Here is a 23968-nt window from a genome sequence, read left to right on the forward strand (position 1 = left end):
CTTCCTTTTTGGCAGTACAAACAGTATTCATCACTTGTTTTGTCTGTTTATTTAAATGATCAGCATAAACGCAATCAGCCAATCACCCTTTCCTGCTCCACATTTTGTGTTCCAAGAAAGATCTTTTCTCCGCAAAACCCCGTCATCAAATTCAATGGAGAATGATCCCTTTGAGTCAGCAATGGTCTCCTCTCCAACTGCTTCAAACAACAACAACAATGGCAATGCTGGTGAAAACCGAGAGCTAATTGGGAGATTAGGCAACTCTCTTCCGCCACCATCACACACCAATTCAACGCTTTCCAATCACATCCAAACAAAGAGACCTCATCTTCCAGAACCACCTAAGGACTACATCCATGTCCGAGTACTAATCAAATTCACTCTTTCAACACTAACACCAATACTTTTTACTTTTCTTTAAATGTTGTTGGTTTAGGGATCAGTGAGAGGATGAAAATGTTGCAATAAGGTAGCATTGTGGTCAGATTCAGAGTTTTCAGGATAATCACTTCTCACAAAAATAAATGGTGCTATGTTTAGGTTAGTGGCAAAGCCGTTATGCTTGATGAGATCATTAATTATGTGCAGTCTCTACACCACCAAGTTGAGGTCAATGTCTCTACAGTTTGTTAATTGGCAATGTTATTGTGCAGTTCCTTTCGATGAAACTGGCTACTGTTAATCCAAGAATGGATTTCAACATGGAACCACTACCAATGTCCAAGGATGTAAGTGGCAAGAAACTATTCTTGAAAAAACAGATCATCAACTTTTTTTGCAGCTTGTGTTCTAGTGTGGGGCTGATTTGAGTGTAATGCTACAGATGTTCCACTCTCGTGGCTCGTTGTACTCACCGTGTCCATCTCCATGTGGGAACGATCCGCCTTTCCAGCCTAGCAATGGGAGAAACAAACGGATTCAAATGGACAACTTTGGTGCCTCTCAAGTATGTGGTAGTTTGAGCCTTGATCCAGCTTTAGAAATGAGAATTTTGTGTGTTAATATGATCTTGTGTAGGTTTCTTCGTTTTGGGAAGACGAACTGCATAGCGTTGTGCAGATGGGATTCGGACCAGGCCAGATGCAAAACTTTCAAGGTGTGTTACATTTTGGTGTGGAATGTCAAAAAAGAATGAAATTTTGATAAGTGTTCAGTTAATATGTGCAGGGATTCTTCCCAAAGCTCAAATGAAAGTTGAGCTATGATGGACTCATTTTCATATACTACCATTCTTGATTTCTATTCAATTTGAAGACCCAAGTGAGAGTGGCTTCTGTACATAGCCTTTTCAAGCTATAGAAGTGGTGACAGAAAATGGAGCCTTCCCCTTCATTGCTTCTTGCTCTGTATTTTGATATGATTATCAATTTTTTGGGGAAAAAAGTATCCACAACAAAACTAGTTAGTAGTACTACTAGACGATGAAGGGACAATTATCATGTTAGAATTTTTTTTTAACAATATTCTTCCTTTTCTCCTTGTGGATATTCATATTAATCATTTATCTAGTGCAATTATTATGGTTCAATTTAATGAATTTTGAATTTCAACTTTGATAGTTGGGAATGTAATGGAAACTATAAAATTTTTCAAGATTAGATTTGTCATACTTTAAACAGCTGTTAGTTGGACCAAATGTCTTCTTGAAATTGAGCTGTAATCCAAATTACATTTGATTTATTTCTTGTGATTTTACTGTTTACTTGTTTACACTATCTAATCAATGGTTTTAATTTTTTATTTAAAGATTGGAAGTTGCATGCCTCAATGGTGATTTTTATTCTACTAGATGGTTAATAAACGTGTGTTACCAATGGTTTTAGCAAACGGCGAATTTGCGAGTGGGCAAAATGAATTGCAACATAGTTTTATTTATTTTTTCTATTATTTTCCTACTTTGATAGAATCGGAAATTTTTGTAGTCAACTCTCTCCATCCTTCATTTGTAGTCTCATTTTAACTCGACACAAATTTTAAAATTTTGTTTGATTTTATGAAAATAGAGAAATTAGTTAGTGAAATGTGGACTCAAACTTTTATAAATTGATTTTATAATAGAACGTGACCCTAATGAGTTAGTTGAATGATACTGTCATTTATGGTTTATCTAATATTGAAAATTAAATAAAATTTTAAGTCACCGACATTCCAAAATAGTAAAATGAGATATTTTTTTAAAATACCGCAGGAGTATTGATATCTAATTTAACATTATTTTTAGGTACAACATTATCATGTTTTCAAACAAAAACTACTATCCTTTCAACCTTTTTTTCCTTTTTTAGAGACACTTCTAAAATTTCAAGTTTGTATTCTCTTTTTTAAAAGGATATGTCCTACCATTTTCTTAGTATTCTCATTCGACACATTTGGATTCAGAATTTTCAACAATGTCTGATTATTATATAAGTACTATATTACTCCATTACTAGTTTTATAGTGAAATGTGAGTAAAATAAAGTTAGTTAAATGTGAGGTAGTAAAAAAGATAAATAGGATATTTATTAGTAAATGAATGAAAATGACAAAATGAGATGATTATTGGTGAAGGGAAGGAGGATAATGTTTAAGTTATACATTATGGTAGAAAAGGGATCATATCTTGATTTATTAAGTCAAAGATGGTTGGTGAAAAAAGATTTCGATCAATTAAAAAACCAATAAATTAAGTCAAAGCAAATATCATAAGTTGAACATTAGACTTTCTTAAAAGTTAAAACAATGGTGGATAATGGATTTATTGACATGAATTACTCCGGATATATGAGCATCTTCATCCGTGCTTTTAGCTAAGAGTACGGAAGTGTGCCCGAACCCACTTTTGCTCCTTATTCTTAGCTAAGAGCACAACATCCACATCCGTGCTCTTAGCTAAGGACAAGCTCAAGGGTCTCACCATTCTATTATTTAATTTAAATAAAAACATTTCCACAATATTAAAAATGCATTAAAAATACCCGAAATACTATTACAAATTACAAAATAATTAAAAATTACATAATTAAAATCCTAAAAATTAAAAATTACACAATTAAAATCAATAAAATTAAAAAGACACACTACTCGTTGCCGAATTTCGCCCAAATGTGATTGATTAGATCTTTTTGTAGCTCAATGTGGGCTCCTGTATCGCGCATTGTGTATCTTCTTTCGATCCTCTCGTTCACCATCGTATGCACACCTCGGCGTGGGGGAGACCTCGTCGTATGCACACCTCGGTATTTTTTGGGAATCCAATTTTATTTTTATTTTTTGGTATTATTTTGAATTATTTATGAATTTTTTTAAAAAAAGAAATTTCAAATTTGTCAACGGCTATGCCATTGGCCAATAAGAAGACGCCACGTAGGGCTGCTCAGCGGCACGGACGTGCTCTTAGCTAAGAGCAGCGCTGTGCCGCTGGCACGGACGGACAGCTTGCAGCGGCGGACGGACGAACTCGTGCTCAGCGGCACAGACGGACGGACGGACGCCACCGTTGCGGATGCTCTAACGAACCAATAAAGGGTCCACAACTACTACGAAAGGTTCGTAGATTGATGTTACTCCCTCCATCCTTCCTCAATAAATGGCACCAATTTCTTTTTTAATCAATTCCTAATTAATTGATATTCTTATTTTTACTATTTTGGTTGTAAACTTTATACTTCACTAATTCATTTCACTTACATTTTTATTATAAAATTAATATATAAAAGCATTAGGTACCACTAACTTTTTCAACTACTTTCCATTACATTTCTTAAAATTTTGTATATAAAGTCTGCTTTAGTACATGAAGCTTAGGTTAAGAGCATCCGCAATGGTAGGCTAGCCATCGGCTAGCCGATTGACGTGGCTAGCCAAACCATTGGAGTAGGCTAGCGGGAAATCGGCCAAAATTTCGGCGTGGGCTAGCCGATCGCGTTGCGCTGGCCGATGCGCTAGCCGATGCGCGGCCCGCCATTGTGGCGTGCCGATCGGCCAGCGATCGGCCAGCGCTATTTTTTAATTTTTTTAATTTTTTTTTTTTTTTTGAAAAAATATATAATGTATTTTTTAAATGTTTTTTTATGAATTTTTTTAATTATGTAATTTTTAAATAGGCACACAGACGACGGGCTAGACCCAATACAAATTTAAGACCTAAAACAGAAACATGTCATACCGTCGGCCCGGGGACCTCTCCGCGCCCCCGGACCGAGACCCCCGTTCGGCTAGCGGCAAACTATAATGGATTCAAAGCATACTAACATTTGTTAATGTATTTTTTAATAAATTAGTGAGGAGTAGAGTGGGGCGGTGGCTCGTGTGTGGAAGCCCGGATTTTATTTTATTATGTAATTTTTTTTATTTTTGGTTAATGTACTTTTTTTATTTAAATAAAATTAACGAATTTTTTCAGTATATGTGTCGTAAATTTAATTCCGTAAATATAGTATATTTTGAATTATTTTTATTGCGGTGGGCCTATGGGTGGCCTAAATCTGATGTGGCAGGTGGTTTTTTTAGTGTTGCTGACGTGGCAGGGGAGAGAATGGCTGGCTTATGGCTGGCCTACCGACCATTGCGGATGCTCTAAGTTGCGATGGGGTCGGACATGTTGGGATGTTTAGAATAAAATACAACACGAGTTAAATTTGCAATTTAAATAATTCAACCAATGTCAAAGGATTCTGTTTTCTTTTTAGTGTGTTCAAGTAAAATATGTACTACAAAGTATTTCCGAGTTATAAGTTTTAACGAACTCGTGATTGATTGCAATGCAATTGTAACAATGACTATTGAGCTTTTAACAAACTCTGCCAATTTAATAAAAAACAACAAATGTCTGACAAACTCCTTTTATTTCAATATACTAGCAAAATTTCAACAATCCGATGATCGATCGTTGCAATTGAGCCTACGATTTATAATCTCACTGTCTTTTTAATCCTATATCGATTCAATGCCACACAATTCCATCTCGAATAGTCTCAGTTCTAGCAATTGATATGGCTTGTAAACTGACATTGTTCATTTGTGGTCTCTCTATCTAATTGACATAAAAACCTACAAATATGTTCAATCTCAGCATCTCTCAACAAGTCCCATTTGTCTCACAAATCAGGCCCCACACTATGAAAATACCAAACAAACATTGCATTTCCTGTTCCAAAAAAGCCTTGTCTCTCCCTCTCACCATCGCAGCAGGTCGACTCTGTCCCTCAACTCAAAACCAACTAACTAATTCACACCAACAAGCAGTAAATGAACATATTTCAAATTTCAATTGATTTGGCAATCGTTAGAATACATTTTTTATTTATACTATCTGACAGGCTGTGTTACATACAACAATGGACCACACAAGGACAAGGTAATGTCATCTTGGAAAAAAGAATTTATGAGTTCTATATGTTGCAACGGTCATAACCTGAGAACCATGATGGGGGCTCATCTTCAGCACCAAAAGATGGCTCAAATTCCTCTCGCCATCTCTGATCATCATCAGCTCCATTATTTTCAACACCAGCATGTTCATCTTCTTCAGGCATGTCAGGGGCTACTAGCAACTTGTTTAATTTCTCAATCTCTTTGTAGGCATTCTCAGTCTTCAGCTCTGCCTCTATAGCACGTTTCTGCATGTTAAAAAGCATGTTGATTTCTTATATTCATGTCACTTTTGAGATAACGTTTACAACAAATATGTAAAAACTAATAGGATAACTTTGCAATTGTTCAATGACAATTACAAGGAACAGGTTTCCTTGACAGTTGAGAACTCCAGCAGTGACAGTTAATCTAACACAGCACACCAATGAGAGAGGAAACTGATCATCAAATTCACTAGAAATACAACAATAACCACAGAGGTTGATAACACACTCTAATTTTGACTTGCCAAAAGAATTCTTTCCCCTGTGAATTAATACTATATAATAATCATTTGAAAATCTATTGGACATTAAGAGGCCATAGAAATATTATCAAACTTAAGTGTAACATTTATTTACAAAACTATGCAAGTCCAATTTGATAATAGCAAGAAGTCCTGATGGTCAGCCATGTATTGACACAGGATATTTTTACTGCTCAGCTGTCTATTAGTGCTGCAAAATATAATCCCAAACAACAACCTCAAGAGCATTCACAATCAAAAGTTAAAATTCTTTTATGGAACAGTTTATGCCTGAGCAGAAAGATAGGAATACACTCCAAACTCACCAGTTCCCTAAAGCAACTGTTTTTTTCCTTTGTGCCAAACAGAGAGATGTATTGAATTTCTAGTTCCTAAAGCACTAAAAGAGAATAAGAATTTCCACATGAATTAGAGATGGTCCCAAGATTGTTGTTTTAAAGGCAAAGTAAGTTGTAACCCACCATATGGGAATCCACACAAGGTTTGAAGCATCTTCATTTTTTACTTTTCAATTTTTTCCCCAGTAAGACAAATTGAGAGATGGATTGAACTTACGTTCATCCAATTTAGTTAAGCAGCCTTCTAAGCTATTAAAAGACTTGAGACATAAATATTATCAATGTGGACAGGAAATCATGTTGGTAAAGTGAGTCCAAACTCACCTCTGCAGCAGCCATGGCTTCATCTGCTTCTTTAAGCCGAACAAGTAATTCCCCTGCTGCTTGAACAGCTTCTGCAGTATCTCTCAGTTGGGCTTGAAGCCCTCTATTTTCATCCCTAAAGTGCCGCCTCTCCTTTTCTCTTTCCGCTTTAAGCACTGAAATTTCAGCTGCTAAAGCATTGATAAATTTTGATTCAGCGCCTTTTACCCCTGCTTTTACTGCTGCTTTCTTGACATCCTCAACTCCATCTTGGATACTTCTGTGTGTGCCAAGTAATAGAATGTGCTTTTCTTCAAGCTCAGCATATTGCTCAAGCATCCGCGCATGGCCTTCCATTGCCATCTGCATTGCTTCTTTAAGCTCTTCAGAGCACTTCTTTTCCATGTCAAGTTCTTGCTTTTGTCTTTGACAGATCGACTGATTGGCTTCAAGTTCCAATCTAAGTTCATCTACCAGAGAAATCCATTTGCTCTCTGCTTCAGTCCATTGGATTCTCTCCTCAGGACTCTCTGATATATGAGGAGCAGAAGGTGCAGGAGCAACTCTAGGCTCACAGGATGTAAGCTGTAGAAGAGCGGTTTCACATTTTGGCATCTTTGGTGAAGAATCCAGATAATATTGGAGTTGAGCTCTTAAGTCTTGTATCTCCTCCAACAAAACATCCCTCTCGCCTAAATCAAAGAAATTTTGATATCTTTCTAATTCATCTTGAACTCTCTTAAACTCAACTTGTGTTCTTAAAATGTCTGGATGATTATCACATTTTTCCTGAAGAATCTGCAGATATGAGTTCACGTTTAGACACAATAGCATAATATTTCCATATTCCAGTTGACTTACAAGAAATGTATGATTGTACCTTATGTTCATGAGTTAATGACAAGAGTTCCTCCTCCATGAACTCCTCAGTGGGTAATATTCCATCCATCAGGCCCTCAAGCCGAACAATTTTATCTTCACGAGTTTGACCAATTATGGCATTGCATTCTCTCTCATGTTTATATTGTTGGACCTGTACAAATGTTCAATAAGAAGAATTGTATCAAATAATTTGCAATTGAAATAGTGTATTCTAGATTAGTTGACAAACTTACCAAACGATTAAGCTGTGTTATCTCAGAAGTTTGTTTTGCACAAATATCTTCCAATGCCATCTCTCTGCGGATAGCTCCAGCCAGAACCTTTTCCACTGCCTGAAAGATGATCGAACAGCAAACGTAAGAAACCTTGAAAATGGTTGGATGTAAAGCATGCACCAATTAACCAGATGACGTACTTTTGGAACTAGTTTGTTGCATGTATGTGATGATGACTCATTAATAGGTACTAGCTGCATATCTTGGGCTTCATCGTTATTTACGGCCTCTGGCTCACGTACTTTTGGAGCTAGTTTGTTGCATGTAAGCATTGATGACTCATTAATAGGTACTAGCTGCATATCTTGGGCATCATCGTTATTTATGGCCTCTTGCTCACAGATTCTACTCATGCATTTACTGCATAGGAATTCTCCTGTGCCCTTGTCAATTGATTTTTCATCATGAGAAAGAGTTTGAACACCCACATCAACTTTGACAACAGGTACCACTGCCTTAAAATCAGCTGGCATGCAAGAGAATCTAAATGATGATCTTCGCATTGCAGGAGTAAGGCGCTGACTCTGGAGTATATCAAGTCCATGGTTGAGAGTAGCAGCTAATTGTTCGGCTGAAGCCAAGCAAAATTTGCGAGTAGATTGAGAGTTCAAAAGGATGTTACTGGTAGGCTTTGCAATAGATGCATTTGCAGCATTGAAATTGCCCTGTGAAGCAGTTGAGGTCGATGATAACCTAAGACTTTTCCTGCTACTGGTCACTATGGGTGAAACACTAGGAATGGGTGACTTTAGAACAGGCTGTCCACCCAAACCCTTCTCGGATGCCATCTCTGATTCGATCTCAGGAGATATCTCTGGATGCACTATTATCCTCTGGCTTATGACATTAGATTTATTCTTATCAGCAGTTTCAGACGATTCATCTTCCATATGGACATCTGCATCTTCACAACCAGGAGTTGAGGCACTTGTTTCCTCACGGATTAACGACGTTGTCTCACATGTATCCACTATTTCCATTTCTTCATCACTATCATCCTCAACATGAGGCAACACCATTGGCCGGTTGAGGCTAAATCTTAGGAGATTCAAACTTCTTTTTGCACTCCATCCAGTTGCATAAGCTCCAGTTTGACCAGTTTGATCTTGATTAGCCTTCATTCGGTGCAATTCATCCCTCAATTGCCCGATGACTTTTCGCAAGACATTTACATCTTCTTGCATCTCCTCATTAATGATTGCTTTGTTCTTGATTGCTTTAGCTCTTTGGGCAAATCGCAGAGTACTGAGAGTCTCACTCTTACAGCTGCCAAAAGTAAATTAGGTATAAGTGATACAGCAAATAAATATCATTATAAACTCAGGTTTTTCCATTTCTTATGGGTCTTTGGGTTGTGCCTGGCTCAATAACACACTGCCCCTACAAAAATACCAGGTCATCTGACACATTTTAAAAAAAATCAAGATTATCCTAAACACTTATGCGTTATAAGCAAATTAAGAAATTTTTAAGGGCAATATTTCCCCATTCAGATTTCATCACTAGCATAAATGCATGTTCTATGATAGAATAGATTTTTCTTTGATCTTATAACTCATACGGAGGCCCCAGATATCACCTTTGAGATGGAGAAATGGCACATATCATCGCCAACTTTGCATTCCCCCCAAGTGATTCCTGCAGCAGGAAAGTCAACTTTGAATCCCTGTAGGGGATGTGCCTTTGTTTTCCTGATTGGGAAACTTCTGCCAGAATATTTATCAAATTCCTACAATTCCCAGATGAAACACAATCAGCCATATAATAACTAAACTTACAGATACCAATGCATGGACATAAGACAAATGACAACAGAACACAGAAAGCATGAGTAATGTTTGTAATAAAAAAGATGATTATCATGCATATTATGGAATCATGAGTGAAAAGCACTTTAAACTTCAAAAACACGTTCTAGAATCAACACAGTAGAAAAAAAACATGTGGCCTTAAACAGATCACAACTTATGTGCAAGGAGTGTAAACAAGACAATACTCCCCAAAACACATATACACACATAGTATTAATCTAAAAATCATAATTGTGTCAAAATGACTAATGCTGAAAGCCATACATACCCTAGCTGTGAAAGAGAACGATTAATATTCCCCGCTTCCTTCAAGCGTTCTCCAGCTGCACCTGTTTGCTTTTGTCTCTCAGATCCAGCAAGATCAACAAAATTGATTTTGCTCATTTTCAACCGGGTTAAACCATCAGCTGCACTCTGTATAGATATATGATACATTCTAGTTAGCAATCACTTAATAAGTTTTAAAAGTTAGGTGGTCAATCAAAAGAAACAAAACGAAAAAAATATATTTTATGTGTCATGCAGAACCAACAAAAAAGTTATCCTATGTTAATCAATTCTCAAAGACTCAAGATAGAGAGTACTTTTAAGTTTTAACTTCGACAAGAGGAACATATGTTCAGTTTAAGGACTCCACTACCTTGCCACGAGATTCAACAACACAAGTGAAAACACTGTGAGAGCGAGAACTTTCAGCATTTACACATGTAGCACCAGTTCTCCGATTTGACAATCCCTGTGAAGATAGTATACAAAATGAGAGGAATGAAGACTCGCGATCTTCGAATGTCCAAAGTTACTTGATAGTTATAATCAGTTTCCAAAAGCATTCACAAGAGAAGCCAATAAAATGTATGCTACATTGAAGATGTGTTATTCCAGATGAAGATTCCAAAAAGCATCACCAAACCTTTAGCAGCAGTTGAGACACATCCTTCATTGAAGATACACACTCCTCTCTTATATTTTCGACATAAACACCAATTTTAGCATCTTCTCTAATCTGAAATGAGAAAGGAAACAAAACAATTACACGTATATAAATACATACAGCATACAGACTAAAGTGTTGAAATAATTACCTGAAGATTCTTCTGACTTGGCTCCAATAAATCCGTTATTTGCTCATTATAGATCTGTTTACATGAAATATAGATTAGATAACAAAAAAAGCTTAGATAGTATTCTGCATAACAAGGAATCGATTATAACCTACCTCAAGGAAAGAGCAGCGGCACATATAAACCAGGTTTCTGTCGGCTTGCTTGTTCTGTTCCTGAAATGAAAAGGTATTACATGTTTGAGAAAATAATCATGCATGAAATTTTACAAATTCACTGTAGTAAATAATCAGGCAGCAACCTCATTAATCCGTTCAAAGAGTCTGTGAAATACACGTGGCGCTAGGCCTTGCCCATGTTTTTCCAACAAGGCGTTGGATGCACCCCAGATCGTGTACGTCTTTCCACTTCCAGTCTGATAAAACAATTGGTTTAAATGTGTAAAAGTCATTATACCACGAACAGTTCATGCTGAAGAAGTGGAAATCAACTTACCTGTCCATATGCAAAGACGGAACTATTGAACCCAGCAAGACAATTCTCAATCAATGGCGCACCTACGAGCTCGAATATGTCACTCTGGAACAAATATTTCAAGACAAAGTTTCATCGGTTATTCATATTCAACTTTTCTTGCTGCTCCCAGCTTAATTCAACGAGAAAAATGTTCGACGTGCCTGTTTTGAATGAATATCAGCCACTGAGTCAAACGTAAATGTTTGACCTGATATAGTTAAAGAATCTTGGGATTTTTTGTAAACCACATCCCCTACATCTTCTTCCTCGTTGTTTGGTGGTCTCACTCGCACAATTACCTAGTTTACAACGGCAATTCCTTCAGTTATAAACTCGCATTTAGGGGGAAATGCAGTATGAAAGCAATAGGTCGTTACCTTCACGCCGGAATCCAATAAATTGGCGGCAGGCGCAGAGTAATCAGAGTCTGCGAGCTTGCGCTTGAGCGGTGGGCGCGGCGGAAGTGGACTCTTCATCTTGGCGGGTGCTGGAGACGACGCGATTGACTTGGGATCTGAGGCTGGCGTCGGCGGTGCATTCTCTTTGCTGGATTTGAGCTTCCGATTAGGGTTTGGTGTGGTAGGCTTCGATTTGGGGTTCGGGGATGGTGCGATGTTTTCATGATTCTCTCTCATGACTAGATTTCTAGGCGACATGAAATTCTTCATCGTGAAGATTGAATTATGGTGGAAGAACTTGTATGTCTGTGGAAATGAATTTTGAGAAGGAGAAGGGCACAAGAATTGAACAGTAGAGAGTGAAGAAGAAGTAGCCGTCGGAGAAGAGAGGGAGATTTTTGAATTGAAATTTAGGGAAACAATATTATAATTTCAATTTTCGGAACGTTTCAATTCGGGGCCCCATTTTGGTGGACGAGATTCGGGGCATAACCCGGTCAACAAATCATACTACTCCATATTATATTAATTTTGTTTCTTGAAATGATTTTTTGGTCATAAATTGATCCATTTTTTTATAATTGTTACATATTTGAATATTATTGTTCGTCACTATATATATCTTATTGTCATTTGTGGAATGTGTGTCATTATATTATCTCATTTCATTTGACTTTTGTGATTTAAAATGTTGTTTAAAATTGACGACGATCTCAAACAACACACTTATTAAATTATAGGAGTATTTCCGTCGTCCCAAAGTATTGACTCATTTTGTAACTTTGGTCTACCTACAATTCTTACTTATTTAATACTCTCAATAGTACGTTTGTAATATTGTCATAATTTGATACACTAATGTTTATGTTTGTACCGATTAAAATGTCATATACGTTGAATGATACAAATTTTTAGGAATTGTTATTTGGTAATTGAATGTATTAGCAATTAAGGACATTTTTATTTGTCTTATGTCTCATAAAAATATCTCATTTACATTTATGGAAAATTCTCTTAAATTTATTATGCATATACATCAGTTTATTCACAATTTATATCACTAGGACTTACTATTAAACATTAGTAATAATATGGTCTCACTACACTAACTATTTTAACCATCATTCTCCTCATTTTTCTTGCTTTACTAATTGGTGGTGTTTGATTTCTTAGATAAAATAGTAATACTAAGATATAATCTAAAATTGAGTTGTGAGATTATTTTAGTTTGAGGAATTAGCTATGACTAATTATCTCATGATTATCCATCTAAAATTGAGTTGTGGAATTAAATCTCATGAACCAAACATACGATATAGTATTTAATTCATTGCAACCAAATACCCCAATTATGTATAATTCTTGTGTAGTACTAGTAAATGTTCTTATTTTTTGGACCAAGAGAATAGAAAAATTAAAATGAAAGTTATGAGATTGGGATTGGATACCCTATTAAACACTAAATAATAATGTTGGTTTCATTATTTACTAAAAATTATTTTAAATTTTTAACTACTATTTTTCCCATCACTCTTATTTTATTAATTAATTTTCATACTACTCTTATTTTATTAATTATGCATTAACTTGGTACCATTGTAAATATTGTTATTTCTTTTGGGACGAGAACAGTAGTACTACCTCCGTCTATCAAAATTTGTCCCATTTTCCTATTTCCGTCCTTCTCCCAAAATTTGTTCCATTTCACTTTTACTCTGTCCGTCCCAACAAAGTTGGATCATTTCCTCTTTTAGCAAAAGGCAAAACATCTAATCACTCTTTTTTTATTCCATCATTTACTTTACTCTCTCTTATCTTTCCTACTTTTTTAATCTCTCCTATTTATTTAACATAAACTTTTAATCCCCGTGCTTAAAAGTTTTGTCTCAACTTTTACGGGATTGGGGGAGTATCATTTTTTGTAGTGAACCTCATCTTCCACTAACTCATTCCTACTCACATTTAATTATAAAACTAAATATATAAAAGTAGGACTCACAATCCACTAATTTTTTCAACTTATTTTCTATTATATTTTTTAAAATTTGTGCCGAATCAAAGTGGGACAAATTTTGGTGGAGAGAGGTTGTATAACTCAAAACAGAATTGGAGTCAGGCACATCAAACAATATAAGCATAGCAGCATTAGGTAGGCCCCAGAGGCAGAGGGCCATAGTGAAGGATGAGAAGAGTACAAAAAGAGAGCATAACTCTATCTTCTGGCCTCTGCATTACATAAACGCGGCACCTCGTTGCTGTGCCACACCCTTCCTTACGTGTCATCTCTCTTGAATTACTCAACACATCTCTCTCTTTATATATCTATATGTATATGTATTATTATCACAACACAACAGCACAACAACACATCATCTTCATCTCATACTGAAAACACACTCTCACTCTCACTGAAATGGCCAAATCAAGATTCCCTTCTCCACCGCGGCTCCTCCTCGTCTTCGTCCTCTTTGCTATCTCGCAACACAGCCACGCCGCTGCGGTGGGCAGAAAAGTGGGGGGGCGGATGCAGGTGAGGAACGTGAGGGACAACAAGGAAGTGCAAGAGCTGGGGAGATACTGCGTCAGAGAGTACAACGACCGTCACATTCACAAGGCCAACGGTAGCGACAAGCTTCTGGTGTTCTCGCAGGTGGTGGAGGCGGAGACGCAGGTCGTCTCCGGGATCAAGTACTACCTCAAGATCTCCGCTGCCACGCTCGGAGGCGGGGGGCCGCACGAGACTTTTGAAGCGGTGGTGCTGGTCAAGCCGTGGCTGCATAAGAAGGATTTGCTCGACTTTGCGCCTTCTACTAATAGCGCCGCCAACTAGGATAACATAATTATCAGATTTTCCTATTTTCTACTTTTTGTTGAGACTTTGTGAATCGAGTACGGGTAATAATGGGTGAGCTTCTCCTCCTAATCTCTATTTTTGTACACAACCTCCAACTTACATGTTTTTTTATAGCAAAATTATAATCTACTAATTAATCATTGGTAAATTATCATTTCTCCGGTCTTAATCAATCATTCCAAAGTCATGAAAAATAACCACTAGTTTTTCTCCAACTAGTACTGTTTTCTTTTAATTAATGATGACGTACTTATAATTTACAGTAACATTATCATCGTGTCTGTGTGTGTTAAAATTATAATTATAATGTTAATCATAATCGTTTTTGTATGGTGTAGTGCAATATCTCAATACCTTGTGTGGTAGCCATGGGTAATTTGAGAACAATTGTAAGAAAAATATTCAGACAACTTTTCAGATATCATCATATCGGCAATTGGATGAGCATCTTTCTATTTTTTTTTAGTCACACATATGTATCGTAATAAAGTGGAGTGTTTTAGATAGCACTTTGCATCCTTAGAGTTAGATAAGATGAGATTCTACTATTATCTTTTTCTCCACTTCTATGATTTATACTGTAATTATGATTTTATCAGAGGCAGAGATTCTACTATTATCTTTTTCTCCACTTCTATGATTTATACTGTAATTATGATTTTATCAGAGGCACTAAATGCAAACTTTATCCAGGAAATTTAATTTTTGAGAATGCATTCTTTCATTGACCTCACTCACTTGGACGAAAGTAAATTTTCCCATACATACTATTTTTCCCCCCATCTTAGATATAAAAAAATACTACTACTACTAGATAAACAAGGAGTAGTAGTAGTAATTTCTTCTCTCTATTTCATAACTGAAATGGGTAGCCATGACAGGACACATGAGGATTTTGACAATCACTTTGTTTATCTACAAATGCCGTTTGTTATACATCTACTTGTCATAGGGGAATTCCAAGTCATTCTCCACAACTTTGAAGTGTTGGGGATGCTGCCCTGAGCAGTACAGATTCCACATCTTGAAATAGGAACGCTCCAAATTTCTCACCTGATCATACAAACCCCATACATACCATAAAATCAGCAAGACAAAGATCTGATTAAATTTGAGTGGAGTGATGATGATGATGATGATGATGATGATGGTGATACTAACCCAGCATGCTGTGTCGAAAAGAGGACAGCTTAGGCGCGCCGCCTTCAGCCTCTTGGTAAGATCTTCCAGCTTTTCGCGATTAAGCGCCAGAGAAACTGCCTTCTCTTCATACTCTTCCATACTGATCATGTTAAAAATCCAGTCACAGTCAGCCAAACAGCGAAAGAAATTTGATAGTATGAGATTAGCGTATGTAAAGATGCATTACTTATTCACAATCATCTCTTCCCCAACCCCGGTTGCCAAACAAAGCGAACCAGCAACTCTAGTAGCCATTTTCTTGAGAGGAAGAGTAACCATTGGTAGACCAGCCCAAAGAACATCTGTCCCGGTAGTATGTGCATTGCAAAGTGGTCTATTTGACATTAAAGCAGAATCAACATGAGATCAGAATAGTCTAAACAGCATACTAATTGAACTTAAAGCTGCACTAAAAGAACCATACGTATCAAGAAAGAGGTCTGCTAATGAACTGCGCCTTATGTGCTCCTGTTTCATTGCAACATCTGTGAATATTATTTGGTCTGGTTGCACCCCCTGTGCAGCAGCATCTGGACAAGAGGGAAAAAGTTTTAGTAAATGTCATCCAACTACACCTCTCTCTTACTGAACATAATACAGGTACATATGAACATACAAGCACGCAGCCTCATCTCTCCTGCCTCCGGAAATCTGAGAAGCCAAAGTGCACTGTTTGGAACACGCTTAAGAATATTGCACCTGAAGTCATTAAAGAAGATTCTTAGCGCATCATCAACTTGTAAGATGGCAATTTTCAAACATAATAATTTTGACCATATATACCAGGTTGTAAAAATCTGAGGATCCATCTTGTAGAGTTGATTGAAACAAGCAAATATAAATTTGTCTTCGGGTAACCCATAGTCTGACCTCTTAGGTTTGCAGTTTGGATCCAGGACATCGAGATTTTTCTTAAAGACATTGCAACAGGTTAGGAGTCAGCAAAATATATATACAATATCAGCCAAAAAAAGAATAGTTCCTCTAGGAAAACAGAAAAGAAAGAGAAAATCTCAATGTTTACCTGCTTATAGTCGTTCACAAAATAGCAATGAGGTAGATGGACAATCTTTTCAGAATAGATATTTGAGTAACACATAGGTGACACAAACTGCAACAAAAACACGGAACAGTTAGGGAGACCCGGAAAACATTGAATTATGGATCAATAACAGCACTTGGATGCTAGGGGACGACATGTATCAGATTCCAATACAAACAATGCAGATAGTACAACACTAGTATTATACCTCATCAGTGACCAAATAATGTATGTACTTTGCTCCTGTGGTCCCAGGAAATCCCATATATGAAACCTGAATAGGAGCAGGCTGCATTGAAAATATTTCATTTCTTGCCCCCTGCAGATATGCAAACAAACCAATCACTATCGCACTGAAGATTCAATCTACAGATATGCAAACAAAACAAGCAAAGAATCGGCAATGGGATATGTTTAATACCTTAGTGTAGCCATTGAGGTTAATAAGAATCTGAATCTGATTCTCATTGATCATCCTTGCAATAGTATCGGATGCCATAGATGACACGTCAATAAAATGCTCAGCTTCCGATTGGATTCTCAGCCTCCATTCAGAACCATCATTTGGACTTAATGCATAGCAGAAAACCTACAATTATAACAATCTTATAGCACACCAAGAGGAAGTCAGAACTTAACCAATCTATGTACAGAATACACTAACCTCAATGTTATCTTTGTCATGCATTCCAAAAACTGAACCCATAAGATGTGACAAAGGGTGGTTACCAAAGTCGCTGCTCACATATCTGTGAGATACACAAAACAATAAACAAGTTAATATATATCAGTCACTGTGAAAAAAGGAGGGTACTTCTGTACACAATAAAAATCGTCAATGGACCTACCCAACTCTTAACCGGCCATTCCTGCCCCCACCCCTTATTGGTAGTGGAGTTGGATGGTTGAAAGGAGGAAGTGAGTATCGGGATGCAACAACAGTACAGTGTGCAGCATATTTCCAACTGCATGTATCAAAACCTCCAAGTTACAAAATTTACTAATGAATTAGAGAATGCCCAACCAAGAGTTGTGAACGCCATTACCTGATTTCAAGAGCAAGCATGGGGTCAAGAGGATAAGCTATTGCATGAAAAGGCTGCACACTTGGAATAACTGACATCTACAACGAATACATAAAAGGCCGGTGATGAACAAAATGAATATCTGAAGTCTATATTTGTTCAATCAGGAAATGATGAATGGTGGTCGCCAAATCAAGATGGGACTAGAGAGTCTGATTGTGATGATTAGCAAAACCTTTATCTGTCTTCTAAGTATCCCTTCAACTTCAGCAAACATCTTGTCCCGGTCTTCCCAGTCGCACACACACTGAGGTAAATTTTATTCAAGATAATCATGTTAGAGAAAGATCAACTAGGCACTAGATAAAATACAAAAGAGACAAAGTGCAAACAACACAAAATTATAAACATTTCACTAAATTGTGCAAGAATTTAATACATTAACAAGTTAGGAAGTAAACAGTTGAACAATTACAGAACTGTATCAATTTTAACAAGTATAGTGAAGACTATAATATAGTTGAAGTAACATGGTAGATGGGCTAGAATGAAAATCCAAATGCCAAGATGTACAAATAGATACTGTTAAACGATATAGTAAAACCAGCTGAGTATCCTGCTCAACACCACATAAATTGATTATTAGAACCTGCTCTTGCAGACCCAGTTTTCTATCATACTATCTATCTCTTAGGGACAAACAGAAAGTCTTTTTGCACATCATTCTTGTTAGCATTAAAAGATTCACAGCTTCAATAATACAATGAGTTCCCTTGAACAGTATACAATGCCACTATTGGGTTGGTTCAAATTATGGCAGTGCACCCGTCACAGTGTACGTCAATAGCAGCAACATGATTAGGTGTTATGTTGCACAAAAATTTCATCAGTTCATCACTTTTATACTCACGCTAAGTCCACAAACATTAGATCAAATTGGACCACTGAATATAATCATATTCCAAGACTTCACTAAGTTACATGGTCAAGAGTTAGACACTTGCACAAAGTTCGGATGACAGCAAACCTTTAACAACATACTAAATATGCAAAATGTGCGTGTAAGAACTCATGAATGCAGAAGGAAACAAACAGAAGCAGCTATTCATGTAGAGGATGAGCACACGATCTGGATGCTTAACGCATGATTAATTTATAGAAACTTCAAGAAAGAACATATAGAATACGATATGTACCTGCAAAGTGTGAAGAAGGTTGCAGGTCGCCTCTGGAAAATCTGGACGCAATGCCAATGCATGCTTATAGCTCTTAATCGCAGCTTCTACATGGCCACTGCAGGTACCCCAAACAAAAGGATGTAAAGCACATGCTGACAATTTCTAGAGAAATAGATACTCATAAATATAACTCCATGTGTGTGTGTGTCTGCGCGCGCGTGAGTGTTTGTGGTGAATAGCTCCTGCAAAGCACTAAAGGTAGCAAATAGCAAGAGCAAGTGATAGACATGAGTAGCTAGACCTTCTCAACTAGTTCAAACATCTGCTGGAAGGAACCTAAAAATGTACCTATCCTTGTAAGCCGAAGCTAAATTAGCATGAGCCTCAGCCATGCTTGGTCGGATGGTAATAGCACGCAAATAATCTTGAATGGCTTCATTTACTCTTCCAATTTCTTTGTAAGTGTTACCCCGATTGACAAGCCCATCAACAGCCAATGGATCAATTCTGAGGACCTCATTGTAGCACGATATTGCATCAGGATAATTACCCTGTAATACAGCTAAACATGTTAGTTGCAACTCTCTCATCATGACCATGTTAATGTGTAATTGAACAGATCAATATCATTCACTCCAATCAGGCAAGAAATTATTGTAACAAAAGACAACTTTGAATTCTATTAACTAGGGCACTGCACAAAATTACAAAAAAGGAAAATGATGGCTCCATACCTGTTGCTTGTATATTATGGCTAAATTATTGAAAGGAGCAGAGAGTCCTGTGGTAACAGTTAACGTTGTCTTGTAGCATTGAGCAGCAGCACTCATCATGTTCCTTCAACATACAGAAGACAGATTTCATGACCAACAACCCAGCAAAGAGCAAAAGAAACAGTATATGCAATCTGCATAAGTTAGTCCATTGATATCAAACATACCACTCCATGTAAATATTTCCAAGATTTGTAAGGGCTTGAGGGTGACTAGGTTGAAGAGACAGGCATTGCTTCACAAGGAAACAACATACTTAGTACATGCAGAGATCAGTTATATAATAAACATTTTAATATAACTGAACAGAAACTAACTCGGTAGCAATGAATTGCTTCATCTACTCTTCCAGCATCTTTCAATGCATTACCCTAGTAATCAAAATCCAACACAGAATAATCAGCTAAATTGCTTGAGGTTTTCGACTAAAGAAATATAACTAGATGGACTTATAAAAAAGACTTCTGACCAGATTATTGTACGCCTCCAAAAATCCAGCATCACAGGCAATAGCTCGCTTGTAGTTAACTATTGCCATATCAAGGTTACTTTGCTCATAGTATACACTTGCCAAGTTGCCTGCAGTTGAGGATCATAAAGCACTTCCACTTAATCACAACTTGTTCTAACAGAGTAACAGTTCTGTGAAATATTATGCAATTATGTCACCTACGAAAAAGATGAAAATGTTTCCTGAATCACTTACCAAAAGCCATAGCACTATCTGGTCTTGACTGCAGGGCTCTTTGGTAGCATACAATAGACTCTTGCAGCATTCCTAAGGCCTGGAGAACATAAAGGAGACTTGTCTTTCTCCATAATCTTGCCCCATTTGCAGCTAACTTACCATACAAGTAAAAAGAATAAAACTAACCTTGTAAACATTTCCAAGATTTAAGTAGGCATCGGAGAAGTTTGGCTTCAACTTGACGGCTTCCTGGATGTAACATGAAATAAAGTGAGAAGAGCACACGAGAACACGACACCAACCATATCAAAAACAAACCAGAAAATATGAATGTACACAGCAAGGTCATTGAAATGATCATATCCAAAAAGACTAAACCGGTTATTCTACCTTGTAGTATTGCAAGGCCCGGTTAAGATCACCAGCCTCCATAAAAAGACCAGCAAGATTGGACCATGCAATAGCAAAAGTGGGTTGTATTCCAAGTGTGTCCAAATAACAATTGTATGCCTGAGAAAAGGAAACATAGCATCAAAGCAACAGATCATGGAAAACATGCTTGATGGAAAAAATTGTCACATCTGCTAACTTACCTCTTGTACCAAACCTTGAGCTTTCATCAGATTTCCAAGATTACTATGGGCATCAACCTAAGGAAATTAAAGTGAAATAGATATAAGAAGATACAACATGTTGGAAATAATAGTAGACAAGTCTTAGATGAATGAAAGTTACCAAACGTGGATTTAGAGCAAGTGCTTGACGACAACATTGAGCAGCCTCGGTGAACCTTCCCTTGCGCATGTAAGCACTAGCTAAATTTGACCATGCATCGGCAAAATTAGGCCGGAGCTGCAAGTAAATTGTTCAGAAATGCTGTTATTTATGCAAGTCCAGTGCATGAGAAGTTGCCAATTACCTCGTGCATTAACCTTTACATATCATTTCATATATTTAGAATGAGAAAATAGAGCCTATAATGATTAATGAGACAGATCACAGAACCAGAAACCATATGACTAGTGGACGACAATAAAGAAAAAGTAGTAGCAAAAACTATTATTCAGCTAAAGGAAGTGGACATGATGGTTAATGTGATTGACGAAGGAGATATCCCAGGAACATCATAATGGGAGAATTTTATCAGTGATTTAACTCAAGAAAGTACTGCGAAACTGTAAGAGTTAGGAAGAATCACTTCCACAAGGTTCTCACACATACACACACTCACACGATAATATTTATCAATAGTTTCAACTAATTATATCATAATTTCAGAAAGAGTGGTTCTATTATTGCAGTTGTGCAGAGGGACACTGGTAACAATCAGATAAATGAAGAAACATAGAAGACCGGTCAATAAACCCATTTATAGGACAAAGTCTTACTAAGTTTCTCCCAGTACACTTATAAGCAGATTTTTTTATAAAAAGAACACCCAGTGACTGTATGCAAAATGGAATTCATGGATATCAGTCAACAGGAAAATCACTGGAGACAAACGACAAGAAGCTGGAGGTCAAGGAAATTTTTAAAGAAAAATCAAATTGATGTATATTTCATACGCACATAATTGCTTTTCATGCAAATAGATCAAACTGCAACTGAATTCCAAAGGAAGACAAACCTCAATTGCGATCAAGTAATAACGAATTGCAACATCGATGTTTCCCTTTTCCTGGCAGAAAACAAGAGCAACATATTTAGCATCTCTGTTATATACATCCAACCTACTAAGAAGAGTGCACTACATCTAAAGGAGCACCTTCCAAGCATTAGCCATATTCCCATAGCACTCGGCAAACTGTGGATCAATTCTAAGAGCCTCTTCATTCTTTGCAACACATGAATCAAAGTCATGCAACTGACCAAAAAAAAATCATAATATAAGTTCGAATGTCTGCTTTCCAGGTCCAGGAGCTGTTTCGAAGAGGTAAAAGGCAGTAATCAGGTAAATAGGTAAAAATGAAAGTAACCAAATAGCAACCTGATAATAGGTTGCACCCAACAGAAGAAGGTTGTCGGTGCGGCATGGGTTTCTCTCGTAGACAGCCTTTCCATGTTCTAGAGCTTGTTCATAATTCCCAGCTTTATAATTTTGATGAGCAAGGTTCAAGAGTGTGTCTTCATCAACTACGTCAATACAAAAAAGGGAGATGTTAAAAGATAAATTATCTCCAAGTTTGATCAAGAAGACAAGAACTATATAATTCTACGTAACATGCACACATAAAAGCAATCAGAAAAAAAGGCTAAAGAACCCGATACAAAGTCCAATTCCATTGAGGTTCCAAGTCAACTTAAAAATAAAACTTTGACAAACACGGCAATTTCTGAAATACATAGCTAGCATTTTCAGAATCAAGATAACACTGACTACAATCCATGATGTACCATCTCAAACCAAATGAAGTGGCATGGTTCACAGGTAGCTGATTTAGTTTAAAAGGGTCATATAATAAGATAGAAGCAACAACTTATCACAGCACAAAAAATTGAAACTTGGAAGCAATGCTTCTTCAAACTGGACAAGTCGTAAAAACATTTTCAATATGAAAATAGAAAAGCCTACACAGTTAGCAAATCCCTATAGCAGATAATAAAACCCACAAAAATCGGTGTCTAAAAGTTCGATGGTTAAATGTAGTTAGAACTTATAAGCTCTTGAAGGGGATAGCCTGAATTCAACAAAATCATCAAAGCAACGGAGTTTTGCGAATTCACATGTGATCTTACCAACCAGATACTAATCATAAAGTTCCAGGTTGAGGGTAATAATCCTCCAATGAAAAGTGTATAAAAATTCAATAACACAAAATCAAAAAGAAAATTCATAAAACAGCCAATTATAGCAGCAGTTTTAATTAAAAATTAGGAAGCATCAGAGCACAACTCCTCCACTAAAAGCACAGTTAAGGTTTTAAAAAAATCAAACCTTCACGAGAAGTCTCTTGTTTGATATTACTGGAAGAGACCAAAGCCAATGACGATTCCTCCCGGTGATGATCGGTGCCGACATTGTACGGAACCCTAGCCACATGCTGGGTCTGCTGCAGACTGAGGTTGTACTGCCGCGGATCGCTCTGCAACGACAGCATGACTGCCGATCCTCCCGATCACGATCCCCGCCGCCGCGGAATTTAAATTACCAGCACCGTATTAAAAACTGAATCTTCACAGACCCAATAAAATAAGAATTTCGGCAAAAGGAAGAGGGGGTGACATAATTGTGCTTCAGAAAGGTTTTGCCATGAAAAAATTGAAGATACTCAAATCATTTAATACTATTACTTCTCACACTCGCAGCTCAGAGGTGAGGAAAGGGAATGAGAGATTAGAGAATAAATGTGTTTGTGAAGAAAAGGAGAGAGAGAATCCCCTTTTCCTCGTCACACTATTCTTCGAGGTAACATCTGGTTCATTCCAATACTCACATACTCTAATACAGACTTAGTTTGAAGGATGATTTCTCCAATTTAATTTTTAGGACAATTCGGTCCCAATAAATTGGGTGAATATTTTAAGGTTAGAATTAAAATTTTGAATATTTTGTGCGATTATCACAGATTTGTAAAAATATTAAAAGATTTGGGAAAAAAAGGAATATTTATTATTTCCCTTTTGAATGCTGGGACTTCAAAGGAATCAAAATATTCAGTGACAATGTAATCGAATAAAAGTTGAACAAGTGGTTTATTCGATGACTTTATGTTAAAAGCTAGTAGTACAATAATACTAGGAGTTGTATTCTTTGGAAT

The 23968-nt window shown here is 36.8% G+C and overlaps 4 protein-coding genes across 5 annotated transcripts; 2 read left to right on the forward strand and 2 right to left on the reverse strand.

Moving 5' to 3' along the window:
• The first annotated feature begins 478 nt into the window (after nucleotides 1–478).
• Nucleotides 479–1510, forward strand: LOC125192528 (transcription factor bHLH49-like). Of its 2 annotated transcripts, none has more exons than XM_048090129.1 (5): nucleotides 479–543; nucleotides 657–731; nucleotides 827–949; nucleotides 1021–1099; nucleotides 1158–1510. In XM_048090129.1, exons 2-5 carry the CDS (start codon nucleotides 666–668, stop codon nucleotides 1199–1201), a joined length of 312 nt encoding a protein of 103 aa, XP_047946086.1. In that variant the 5' UTR covers nucleotides 479–543; nucleotides 657–665; the 3' UTR covers nucleotides 1202–1510. The 2 variants fall into 2 exon arrangements, with proteins under 2 accessions (XP_047946086.1, XP_047946087.1); XM_048090130.1 differs by having other exon boundaries at nucleotides 1171–1510.
• A 3719-nt stretch (nucleotides 1511–5229) lies between these two features.
• LOC125192795 (kinesin-like protein KIN-12B) lies at nucleotides 5230–11836 on the reverse strand. Its single transcript, XM_048090449.1, has 15 exons — nucleotides 11448–11836; nucleotides 11232–11369; nucleotides 11050–11133; nucleotides 10856–10969; nucleotides 10710–10769; nucleotides 10576–10629; nucleotides 10404–10496; nucleotides 10134–10229; nucleotides 9762–9907; nucleotides 9262–9411; nucleotides 7823–8948; nucleotides 7641–7739; nucleotides 7406–7558; nucleotides 6547–7323; nucleotides 5230–5603 (listed from the first exon to the last, which is right to left on the reverse strand). The coding sequence occupies exons 1-15, from the start codon at nucleotides 11736–11738 to the stop codon at nucleotides 5376–5378; spliced, it is 3609 nt and encodes a 1202-aa protein (XP_047946406.1). The 5' UTR covers nucleotides 11739–11836; the 3' UTR covers nucleotides 5230–5375.
• A 1972-nt stretch (nucleotides 11837–13808) lies between these two features.
• On the forward strand, nucleotides 13809–14391 carry LOC125194248 (cysteine proteinase inhibitor B-like). Its single transcript, XM_048092365.1, has one exon. The coding sequence runs from the start codon at nucleotides 13882–13884 to the stop codon at nucleotides 14296–14298; it is 417 nt and encodes a 138-aa protein (XP_047948322.1). The 5' UTR covers nucleotides 13809–13881; the 3' UTR covers nucleotides 14299–14391.
• A 628-nt stretch (nucleotides 14392–15019) lies between these two features.
• LOC125194246 (probable UDP-N-acetylglucosamine--peptide N-acetylglucosaminyltransferase SEC) lies at nucleotides 15020–23626 on the reverse strand. Its single transcript, XM_048092363.1, has 28 exons — nucleotides 23146–23626; nucleotides 22198–22343; nucleotides 21976–22074; nucleotides 21838–21888; nucleotides 20946–21062; nucleotides 20804–20860; nucleotides 20601–20720; nucleotides 20397–20459; nucleotides 20229–20307; nucleotides 19992–20101; nucleotides 19840–19893; nucleotides 19690–19757; nucleotides 19484–19586; nucleotides 19098–19300; nucleotides 18768–18864; nucleotides 17807–17878; nucleotides 17593–17669; nucleotides 17395–17511; nucleotides 17211–17295; nucleotides 16968–17135; nucleotides 16755–16865; nucleotides 16529–16615; nucleotides 16288–16415; nucleotides 16121–16203; nucleotides 15929–16034; nucleotides 15692–15838; nucleotides 15484–15604; nucleotides 15020–15375 (listed from the first exon to the last, which is right to left on the reverse strand). The coding sequence occupies exons 1-28, from the start codon at nucleotides 23306–23308 to the stop codon at nucleotides 15262–15264; spliced, it is 2946 nt and encodes a 981-aa protein (XP_047948320.1). The 5' UTR covers nucleotides 23309–23626; the 3' UTR covers nucleotides 15020–15261.
• Between the last annotated feature and the right edge of the window lie 342 nt (nucleotides 23627–23968).

The sequence above is a fragment of the Salvia hispanica genome, chromosome 6, assembly GCF_023119035.1.
Source record: "Salvia hispanica cultivar TCC Black 2014 chromosome 6, UniMelb_Shisp_WGS_1.0, whole genome shotgun sequence".
NCBI classification, from domain to species: Eukaryota; Viridiplantae; Streptophyta; class Magnoliopsida; order Lamiales; family Lamiaceae; genus Salvia; species Salvia hispanica.

Bases quoted from the DNA above. Each gene is read 5' to 3' on its own strand.
- LOC125192795 (XM_048090449.1), bottom strand. From the start codon at position 11,738: ATGAAGAATTTCATGTCGCCTAGAAATCTAGTCATGAGAGAGAATCAT. The intron at 10,497-10,575 runs GTAATTATTTCA...TTCTCATTTCAG, and splicing joins CAAGTCAGAAGAATCTTCAG to ATTAGAGAAGATGCTAAAAT. The intron at 8,949-9,261 runs GTGATATCTGGG...TACTTTTGGCAG, and splicing joins GCCATTTCTCCATCTCAAAG to CTGTAAGAGTGAGACTCTCA.
- LOC125194248 (XM_048092365.1), top strand. From the start codon at position 13,882: ATGGCCAAATCAAGATTCCCTTCTCCACCGCGGCTCCTCCTCGTCTTC.
- LOC125194246 (XM_048092363.1), bottom strand. From the start codon at position 23,308: ATGCTGTCGTTGCAGAGCGATCCGCGGCAGTACAACCTCAGTCTGCAG. The intron at 19,758-19,839 runs GTTAGTTTCTGT...TTCCTTGTGAAG, and splicing joins AAGCAATTCATTGCTACCGA to CAATGCCTGTCTCTTCAACC. The intron at 16,866-16,967 runs GTATTAAACATA...GCATATCTGCAG, and splicing joins ACCTCAATGGCTACACTAAG to GGGGCAAGAAATGAAATATT.
- LOC125192528 (XM_048090129.1), top strand. From the start codon at position 666: ATGAAACTGGCTACTGTTAATCCAAGAATGGATTTCAACATGGAACCA. The intron at 950-1,020 runs GTATGTGGTAGT...GATCTTGTGTAG, and splicing joins ACAACTTTGGTGCCTCTCAA to GTTTCTTCGTTTTGGGAAGA. The intron at 1,100-1,157 runs GTGTGTTACATT...ATAAGTGTTCAG, and splicing joins CCAGATGCAAAACTTTCAAG to TTAATATGTGCAGGGATTCT.